At 59.6% G+C, this 10,498-nt stretch overlaps 1 protein-coding gene across 1 annotated transcript; it reads left to right on the top strand.

Moving 5' to 3' along the window:
• Positions 1-546: 546 nt before the first annotated feature.
• Positions 547-8,613, top strand: NPTX1 (neuronal pentraxin 1). Its single transcript, XM_063080794.1, has 5 exons — positions 547-960; positions 1,241-1,448; positions 3,551-3,795; positions 4,491-4,670; positions 5,421-8,613. The coding sequence occupies exons 1-5, from the start codon at positions 547-549 to the stop codon at positions 5,640-5,642; spliced, it is 1,269 nt and encodes a 422-aa protein (XP_062936864.1). The 3' UTR covers positions 5,643-8,613.
• Positions 8,614-10,498: the final 1,885 nt, after the last annotated feature.

Below are 10,498 nucleotides of genomic sequence, written 5' to 3'. Positions count from 1 at the left end.
GATGTGGAGCGGCCCGGCGACCCCCTCTCCAGACTGAGCCGAGTCGTGAGGCCCTGCCCCGCGGCTCCGCCCACCCGGCCACCCGGCCACCCGGGGGTCGACGATCCGAGTCCTTGGGGACGCAGCCCGGCAGCGACTGTCCCCCGCCCAGACCCTCCGGGCGCTCAGTGCCGCCCGGCGAGCCGAGCCGAATTGTCCCCGGGCCCGTCGTCCCGCCCGCCCAGAGCCCGGTCGCAGGTGGTCGGTCCTGGAGTCCGGGGCCGCGACGCGACCTCGTCCTCCCCTCCGGGCCCGGGCGGGGTCGTCCGTGGAGGGGCGGGCGGAGCAGCCCCAGCCTGGCGCCGGTGCCCCGGCCGCGGCCGATTAGAGCGGGATTCCTCCCCCGCTGACGTCGGCGGCGCCGCGGCCCCTCCCGCGGCGGCATAAAAGGCGCGGGCTCCGCAGCGCAGGCGGCAGTGGGGGCCGGACAGCGCGGCGGCGGCGGTGGTGGCGGGGACCGCGCGGCCGGCCGGGGAGCGCGGCGACAGCCCGAGCCGAGCCGCAGCCATGCAGGCCGGCCGCACCTGTGCGCTGCTCGCGCTCTGCCTCCTGCGCGGCGGGGCCCAGGATTTCGGGCCGACGCGCTTCATCTGCACCTCGGTGCCCGTGGACGCCGACATGTGCGCCGCGTCCGTGGCCGCCGGCGGCGCCGAGGAGCTCCGGAGCAACGTGCTGCAGCTCCGCGAGACCGTGCTGCAGCAGAAGGAGACCATCCTGAGCCAGAAGGAGACCATCCGCGAGCTGACCACCAAGCTGGGCCGCTGCGAGAGCCAGAGCACGCTGGACGCGGGCGCCGGCCGCAAGCAGCCCGGCTCCGGCAAGAACACCATGGGCGACCTGTCGCGGACGCCGGCCGCCGAGACGCTCAGCCAACTCGGGCAAACTTTGCAGTCGCTCAAAACCCGCCTGGAGAACCTCGAGGTCCGCGCGCGCCGCGGCGTCCCCTCGGCCCGTGCGCCCCTCTGCCCACCCCCACCCCGACCCCCGCCCCGGCCGGGCACCCCCCGCCCCCGCCTCGGCTGCGCGCCCGTGCCCGGCGGGCGCCTCCCCGAGCTGCCTGTGGGGCCGCACGGGCGGCCACTCGCCCGAGCTCCCCGCCAGGCCGCCCCCGCAGGCGCCCCGAGGGGACCGCGCCCGGGCCTCCTGGCGCGGTCCCGCTCCGAACGTAACGGTCTGGTTTCCCCCTCTCGCACCTCCGCAGCAGTACAGCCGCCTCAATTCCTCCAGCCAGACCAACAGCCTGAAGGATCTGCTGCAAAGCAAGATCGACGACCTGGAGAGGCAGGTGCTCTCTCGGGTCAACACTCTGGAGGAGGGTAAGGGGGGCCCCAGGAACGACACCGAGGAGAGGGTCAAGATCGAGAGCGCCCTGACCTCCCTGCACCAGCGGATCAGCGAGCTCGAGAAAGGTGATGGGGCTGGGGGCGGGGGGACGTCATGCTGCCACCAGCTCCCTCTCCGGGGACCCTGCCTCCTGCCGCTCCCTGCACAGCTCAGCGCCCCGAGCTCCCCCTCTCCTGCAGACCTACCCGTCCCCGCACCCCCCCCCCCCCAGGTTCTGGGCTTCCAGTCGGTGTTCCCATCTCCAGGGAAGGAAGGCAGAGCTGTGGAAGGGTTTGCATGCCCCCCTCCCCCCTCATCAAGACATGGTCACATACTCGCTGGATTTTTCAAGTCTGATTTGTTTAATTTTCAGTAACTTTGCACAGTAGCTGTGGCCAGCTCCAAACGTCCCTGGTTAAGAAAGCCTCTCTTAGCGGGTCCCCGTCCCCATCACAGAGCTGGTCTGGCTGGGGCTTGGTCCTCCTGGTCTCCAGCCGACTTGGGCTTCTGAGCAGGTTTCCTCCCAGCTACCCGGGGTCCCTGCAGCCTGTGGGGATCTTCGAGTCCACCCTACCTCTGCCCTGAGCCCCTGCCCCGCGGTTTTCTCTTCCAAGTGACCCAAGCCCAGGCCTCTCGTGCACCCCCGCGGTTCCCCCAGTCGTCAACTCAGCCGGCCAGGCTCAAACCCTGGGCACTGGGAAGAGCTCCGGCAGCTCTGCCTTGAAGTCGCAGAAATCAAATAAGGTTGTAAAAAGGGGGGGGGGGCACCCGGGTGCGGAGCGGGGCCACGTGACCCTGCTCGAACTGCAAAATGTGCTGGACGGATTTAAACAGTGCCATCTTAAGGCGTGTTATGTAACTGAAAAACAGATCAGGGGAAGGAGGGACCTCAGGAGGGAGGGGGAGGGAAGGAGGGGAGACGCAGGGGAATGAAACCCTGGAGAGAGGCCAGGGGCTGGGGCCCCCCCACCCCACTGCAGGCCTGAATGGGTGGGGGTGGGGAGGACAACGTATTGAGGGGGCCAGCCCCGCACTGTTTCCTGATATGTGGCTTAGAAGCGGGGTGTCACTGGCCCGGCAGGATACCTTCTAGATATAATTCTTGGCCTGGGGGACTGGTTTCTTCTTGGGCTCTCTAGCAGGACCGCGGTGCACACCCAGGAGCTGGCCGGTGTGTGTGTGTTTCCCAGCTTTGGGTCTGGTAGCAGTGCCCACTGCTGGAGTGGAATGTTTGCCTGTCACACCATGCTCGGGGCCACAGCCACAGTGTATGTGGGGAGCAGGGCGAGGTGTTTACCTTGGCCAGCAGGCAGGAGCAGGTGGCCCTGTGTCAGGGGGAGGCTACCAGGCCAGGATCCTGAGTTTTCGGGAAGCACGCAGGAAGCTCACCTGAGCATGTGTGGCTTCCTCCTCAAAGCAGTCACCTGGGGAGACCCTGGCTCTAAGGATGCTCCCTGTGGTCCTGGTCCTGCCCTCTCAGAACTCCAGGCAGAGTCCCTAGAAGAACCTCGGAGAGGGGAAGGGACAACTCTCCCTCCCGAGGGGCAAATGGGATTCTGGAAACAGCCCGCATCCTCAAGGGGCGTCAGAGCAGGCCAGATGAGTGATCAGGGCTACAGCATGTCTGAACCTCAAGGGAAGTGCGGTGGGCACCGGGGGCCCAGCTGTCTTGGGTGGGGATCCAGAAGAGCCCAGGACGAGTAGTGAGGGGCTTTGAACACCGTCACCATCCTGCAATCAGGTCGGCCCCCATCGGGGCTGCTCTGAGGAGAGCTAACCTCGTTCCTTCTTCCTCTGTGGCCACACCCTCTTGGTCGGCTGATGGGGTGTGCATTGGTGTGAGGTCTGTCCCCATTCTCTACCTACACCCACCATGCAGCCCAGCTGCAGATGCTCACGGCCCCCTGCGTGCTACACGCCCCACCCCGCCTCCCCAGGGACACACCATGTGGGAAGGAGTTCTGGCCAGATCAGAGTGCAGAGACCTTGGGTCAGCTCTTTCCTGACTGGCCCTGTGCCTGGGGCAGAGGACTTGACCTCAGAGAGCCACGTCCTCTGCATCTACAGGGTGGAGATGGGAGGCTGCCCTGACTGCGTCACAGGGCTTGGCAGGCATCGAACTCGACTAAAATACTGACAAGCACTTCATCAAGGTGCAGATGTCAGAACTGTGTTCTGTCCTCCCCAGGTCAGAAAGACAACCGCCCTGGAGACAAGTTCCAGCTCACATTCCCCCTGCGGACCAACTACATGTACGCCAAGGTGAAGAAGAGCCTGCCTGAGATGTACGCCTTCACCGTGTGCATGTGGCTGAAGTCCAGTGCCGCGCCGGGCGTGGGCACGCCCTTCTCCTACGCCGTGCCTGGCCAGGCCAACGAGCTGGTCCTCATCGAGTGGGGCAACAATCCCATGGAGATCCTCATTAACGACAAGGTAGAGCCCCTACCCCACCTGGGCTTGCGGGACTGCAGGGCGAGGACCCCCAGGAGCTTGGTCCATGCCACGTGCTGGCACAGGGCTATGGTGGCCTTAGATGCTTCTGTGCCCCGAGGAAAGCATCTGCAGGCAGGACTGAGGGAGGTGGAAAGTGAAGACCAGGAAAGGTGGGGAAGGGCGCACCCACCTGCACCCTGAGAACAGGGAGAGCTGGAACCTCCCCAGGCAGAGGCCTTCTGGGGTGGGGGTGGGGGTGATGACAGAGAAGCATCCATGGGGCTGTCCTAGACTGTCCACAGGTGTGAACCTGACCCCTCCTGCACCAGCTGGCTTCGGGACTGGCTTTGCTGCTCCATATTTGGGGGAACATAGCTATGCTAGGGGTGGAAAGTGCCCCTAGAGATTCTTCCCTCGTCTGAATCGATCCCACGTAGGCCCTTCTCTCGGGAGGAGGTCGGGGCCGTGTGGCCCCTGGGAGAGGGCAGCACAGGGCAGCCTGTCTCCACTAGCGAACTCTCCTCCATCTTGGCCCCCCGCTAACCGCAGAACTGGCTGCCAGCTTTCACACTCCCTCGTCTCTATGCCAGCGTTGGTAGTAGATGGCTAAAACCCAGTAACAATTGGCCTCGTGAGTTCATGGGTTCAACGTCGTACCCTGTCCCCTCAGCATGGTGTGTCGTTCTCCCTCCCAGGTGGCCAAACTGCCCTTTGTAATCAATGATGGCAAGTGGCACCACATCTGCGTCACCTGGACCACCCGGGATGGGGTCTGGGAGGCCTACCAGGATGGCACACAGGGCGGCAGTGGCGAGAACCTGGCACCCTACCACCCCATCAAGCCGCAGGGCGTGCTGGTGCTGGGCCAGGAGCAGGTATGGCCGTGCGGGCAGGGGGAGCTCCAGACCGGAGGCCACGCGGGTGGTGGGGCGCTGACAGGGGCAGGGGACTGACAGTGGGGAGTGGGGACGGATGTGGTTTCCCCTGAGAAGCAGCCCAGGGGAGCGAGATGTGCAGCGGTTTGGACAAAATCCTGGCTCCAGGGCGCTTGTTCAGGAAGTTCTCGCAGGAGTGAGCTTTGGGTTCCACACCCCCCATAACTGCCACAACCCTTTCTGTCTTCGGCATGGGAAGGCCAGCTCTGCTTTTAGCAATGAATAGTTTAGTTCCTTTGAAGTGGTTGGTCTCCCATGGGGCACCCGGGAGGGCGCTGAAGGGACGGAGAGTCCAGGCCTTCTGTTGCTGTTGGGCAGCCAAGCCACAGCCAACGAAGAGTGGCTTCTGAGCAGGGCCCCAAGACCCTGCGCCATGGCTGTCCGTGACCCCCACTGACCTCTCACTCACTGGCCAAGGGACTGACTGCAGGAAGGGCAGAGTCCAGGTGCCCCCAGGGGAAGATCCAGGCAGCTGTCACTGTCCCTTTCCCTGGGCTCCCTGGGGCAGGGACAGATGTGTCGCTGAAGACTAGAGTCAGGGAGACAAACGGCCCCCAGAGTGGCGTGAGAGCCCCTGATGGGGGAGACACAGAGACACCCAGACTCACCCCCTGGGATGGGCCTCCCTCCGCCCAGCCCCCAGGCCACCCCTACGGCCCCCTCCACCCTCATCTCTGCTTTCCTCCAAAGGACACTCTGGGTGGTGGATTTGATGCCACCCAAGCGTTTGTGGGTGAGCTGGCCCATTTCAACATCTGGGACCGCAAGCTGACCCCGGGGGAGGTGTACAACTTGGCCACCTGCAGCACCAAGGCCCTCTCTGGCAATGTCATCGCCTGGGCTGAATCCCATATTGAGATCTACGGCGGAGCCACCAAGTGGACATTCGAGGCCTGTCGCCAGATCAACTGACAGCTGCCAGCCAGGGCTGAGCCCCGGCCCCAGCCCCACGCCTGCCTCCCCTGCTTGTGCAGTGATGATGTGTTCATCTCTTCTCTCCCTTCGCCCCAGGAATGAATCAAGGCCATGGCCCCTGCACACGCACACGCACACACACGCACACAGCCTGGTTTTGTCCTCCTCGTGCATTTGAAGCGGTCCAGGCTCTTGTCTGTCCTTGAGGAAACCCCACTTCTCTCTAGGAGCCCTGACTGATGCTCAGGCATGCCCTAGTGACAGCTAAAGCAGGCGGCAGCGACGTTTTGAACAATGCAGAAGTAGGTGAGAGGCTTTGTGTGTGCGTGTGTGTCTGTGTGTGTGTCTGTGTGTGTGTGGGTGGCTGGGGGAGGCTTTTTCTTTTACAGTGAGGTATTTTACCTCCTTTCTTTGTGGCTTTGGGAAATCTCTTGATGGGTCGAAAGTCTGTACTTGCCCGTGTGGCCGGCCACCCACGTGCCTCCGGCTGGCGTGCTCGACATGCAGGTTTGTCCTCGTTTGCAAACCCTTTTCAGAGCCACGTGTCTATATTGATATAAAACATGTCTTTTAGTGGTTTGTTAAAGGCTGGGGGGCCTCTCCACGGGGATTTTTTATTTTGCACCAGAAGAGCACTCTCTCTGAAGGGTGAAGGCGGACAGTCCCGGGATGGCACCTCTGCCCCCGGCCTTCCCACCTCCCCGCATCTAGCGAGGCTGGGATCCGTTTCTCCCTTTCAGCTGCGTCAGCCCAGATGGTCCTGAGAGAAGAAAGTCCCACCCGGAGCCTGGGCAGCCAGAGTCCCAGCGCCCCTCCCTTTTTGCCTCTGCCAATGGGAGACCAGAGGCTTTGAGAGGAGACCTGTTAGACAAGGAAACCCACATGACGAAAACCCAGCCACACAGGGCCACTGAGGCTCGAACCCAGCCAGTCAGTGGGAACGACCTCCCCGCAGTACTTCTTATAGCCATGTCCATTCCAGCACACCCAGGTCCAGGGGAGCTGGTGCAGACCCCTCCGAGGGGCAGGGGTTCCGGGACCTCTCACCTGGAGCCAGGCATGGCCAGGACGGGGGCCTGAAACCCACTCCTCCATCTCGCAGGGCTTAAGTATTGCAGTGGCCCCCAACCTGTCACCAGCCGGTGACACTGAGACCTGACCAGTGTCCAGAACCTTTGACATTTTTGTTGCCCATGAAAAGCCACATGAATATTTTCTTCTAGTCCTTCCAAGGAGGGGAGAAAAGTGTGTGTGTGTGTGTGTGTGTGTGTGTGTGTGTGTGTGTGTGTGGAGAGAGAGAATGCTTGGAGGGTCATGCCAGGGTAGGGTGAGCTCCCTGCTTTGTTGTGTCATGCCCTGAGGACACCCTGGACTCTGTCTCCAGGAGTCTAGTTAGCAAAAAGCTGACAAGTCTTTCTAGACATTCTCCTGCACTGCCTGGCTCATCTGCAGCTGCAGACATTTCTTCAGGAGGAGCAGGTGTTTCTGTCTTCTGTTCCTTCGGGGCCACCTGTCCCCTTAAATGCAGGTCCATGTTGTGTTGGAAACCTAGTGCATCTGTTTGTGTCTGTGTCGGTGTCTCTGTGTCCTCGTGAGTGTCTTCACAGTACCCGGCCGCCGTTCTGCCGTGCGTCCCTGTGACGGGGAGAGCGCGGGTCAGGCGCTGTGCGGCGCGTGGCGTTCAGCAGTGGCTCTTTTCAGGTGATCGTGCTTCATCAGCGCCCATTGGGCTGTGCTTCCTTGGATGTGCAGGGATCTTCTCTGTTTGCATGTTCCTTGGGGTGGTGTGTTCTGTGCCCCCTCAGTCCGATGTGTGTTCCCTTGCCTGCATGGACTTCTCAGTTCTGTGTTGTGTGCCGAGTGCCACCCAGTGTTCTGTGACCACCCATGTAGCTACCGAAAATGTCTGGGTAAGCAAGCCAAGGGTGTCGGAGGAGGTCGAGAGAGAGATCAGTTTCCCTCTCCCCCTCCCCACTCCCCAAACACACCAGGAAGCATTTTTAACATATGGGTTGAGAACAAGCTGAAATAATCCCCGCAGTTGGGAGACAGCGAGAGCGTGGACTCGCCTCTTAGACCAGATCTCGCCCCACCCTCCCTCCAGCCGTCCTGGAGCTGTGCTAGGTGCTCCCCTGTGGGCCCCTCCCACCAGCCCCTGCCAACCTACCGGACCCCCGCCCACCTTCTGCCCAGAGTGGGCGAAGTGGGAGCTGTCCGCTCAGGACCACAAGCCATCCTCTGCCCTGACTAGAGAGGGGCAGAGCCTACCCCATGTGCAGGCTTCTGTCCCTGCACCCTCCCGGCCCTCACCCTGTTGCCCCCGCCCCCGACGCACCTGTGGTGCCAGGGACAGAAGCCGACATTGAGCCCCCTCCGCGCCCCTAACTGGAATCTGTGCCACGCCCCTTGACCCCCTCACTGTGTCAACACTTGGTACTTTGTTGGCCCCAAGAAAGGTAAACGACACAGCCACCAAATAATCCACGTAGTTTCCATCTACTCCTTAATCTGACTGATGTTCCCTCTTGCACTGAATAACACAGCCTCTCTCAGGTAAGCCATTTTATAAAATCGGAAGATAAAAAACACTGTTGAGACAGTGTTTGCTTTTGCCGAGCTGGCGTCCGACAGCTCCCTGGGTGTCCGAGGCGGGGGAGCCACCGTAGAGGCTCTCTGGGCCCTCGGGGGCTTAGATCCCACTTGAATCGTAAGCCTTCTTGATTTTGATAACACAGTATTATTTCTCTTACTGCAGAAGAAAAAGTTTATTACCAAACAAGAGTATTTTTATGAAAGAAAAGGACAAACCTATAAATTAGCTCAACCTATATCTCCCTTGAAAAATACTTTCAGACTCCACCCAACTGTAGGACTGAAAGCACGTATTTTGGAAGAAAGAGATACATTTTGTATGCTTTCTTTTCCTTTTGTAGATTCCCAGTTTATTTTCTAAGACTGCAAAGATCACTTTGTCACCAGCCCGGGGGCCTGAGACCAAGGGGGTGTCTTGTGGGCAGTGGGGGTCAGGGGGAGGCTGGCGTGAGGTTCACAGTCATTCCAGTGAGCTCCAAAGGGGCCACCTGTTCTCAAAAGCACGTTGGGGACCAGGAGGTAAAATGGGCCATGTGCAGTGACCCTTTGTCTTGGAACTGACCTATCTTAACAGGATTTGAGTATCAGTTCCAACTTTGATAGCAGAAACTAGGGTGACGTGTTGTTTGCATGAAGAGGATGAAATCCTTTGTAATCTCATGGCGACAAAATGTGGCTTTAGCAGTTGTGGCTGCTTCTCTTCAAACACAGGTGTGAGTGCAGCAGCTAGCGCGGAGGCGTGCTGCTTCTGTGCACGGCGGACCTACGTGCAGGTTGTTGAAGGGGAGCAGGTCATTGAGGAGAAAAGCCCAATACGTAGAGTCCCAATTTTGTCTTATTTGCCAAAAAAAAAAAAAAAAAAAGCAAACCCCTAAGGATGACATTGTTACAATGTACATATTGTATAATATGAAAGAGAATCGATGTATCTTACTTTTTCATTATTTGCTAACCAAAGCTGTACATTTTTCATATGACCTGCAGCCTTTTGGGTATCAAATGGGTCAAAACCATGGGACCTGCCACCTCCCATCAGCAATTCTGGAAATGCACTATTTCTACTGGTATTCTTGCTTTCTTTTCTTTTCTTTTTTCATTTTCTTGCTGAAATGACATGAATTGTTGAGTTTATTTTTACACAGTAAAGAGTGAAGAAAGACCGTGGTCTCCTTGGAATGTCTTTCTTTTCTAGAGCTTGCCGATGCCATCTCAACCTGCCCAGCCACTCAGCCACCCTTCTCCTCCTGCAGGGCCCAGGTGACCCTGACCCACACGGGGACACATGCCCCGTGATTGCATGGCACTGTGCCCCTCAACAGCCCCACGATACTGGGATGTAGGGTTGAGGGGCTTCCCATTTCCCAGGGGCAGCTGACACTGAGCCAGAGAGGCCGCACTGGGCCTGGGGTGCTGAGTGACTCCAGTGCAGCCCCGTGCCCTTCTGGGTGAATGTGCAGTCTATCCCTGGCCCAGCTGGGCACAGGTCCAGGCAGCATGGGCTTGTTATTCCTAAGCAGCCCTGTCTATTCTCCATCACCATGTCTGGTTAACAGGTCCCTACCCAAGGCCTGGTGGCCTCTCCTCTTTGGAGTCCCCAAGCCCCTTCCTTGCATTCAAGCAAAAGGGAATCCCCAGAACTCACTTCCCAGGCCCCCTTGTGGACCAAGCTGGACTCTGGACATATATAGAGTTTGAGCTGCTCCCTTCCAAGGGACAAAATGACTAGGATCCAGATGCCCTGGTATTAGTGATCCCAGGGCACTTAAATTAAATCTGAGGTCAGGGAACACAGCCAAAATAGCCCACCTGGTTGCTTGGTTGGTCTCCCCACCACATGCACATACACACACAGACATGCATACACACACACACACATGCACATGCAGGCTGGGTTAGTGGAAAGGGCTGTTCATTCTGGCTTCTTGTCGGCATTGCCCAGAGGTTTCCTGTCCAATGCTCTGATGTTCCCTGGCCAGGACTCGGGAGCTGGCATTTGGTGGGGTGTGAGCGTTGCCTGGGGTGGTATGGAGGAAGAAGGCAGGCCGTGCCAGGTTGGAGGCCCTTGGCCTGTTTTCTCCAGAGCTGCCCTTGGTGGGTGGGGGTCACCTGTAAGGTGTAGGCTCACGGCCAGGCCCGGGGTGATGCCTGATTCCAGCAGCTGCAGCCGACACACCACCTCGTGCCTCCCACGCAAGAGAGTGCATAGTTATGCCTGTGATAACATCACGCTTCCATTTCTAATTTCCACGTAAGAGCTCATT

The sequence above is a fragment of the Cynocephalus volans genome, chromosome 16 (assembly GCF_027409185.1).
Source record: "Cynocephalus volans isolate mCynVol1 chromosome 16, mCynVol1.pri, whole genome shotgun sequence".
Taxonomy (NCBI): Eukaryota; Metazoa; Chordata; class Mammalia; order Dermoptera; family Cynocephalidae; genus Cynocephalus; species Cynocephalus volans.
This window is presented reverse-complemented; position numbering and strand designations above follow the sequence as displayed.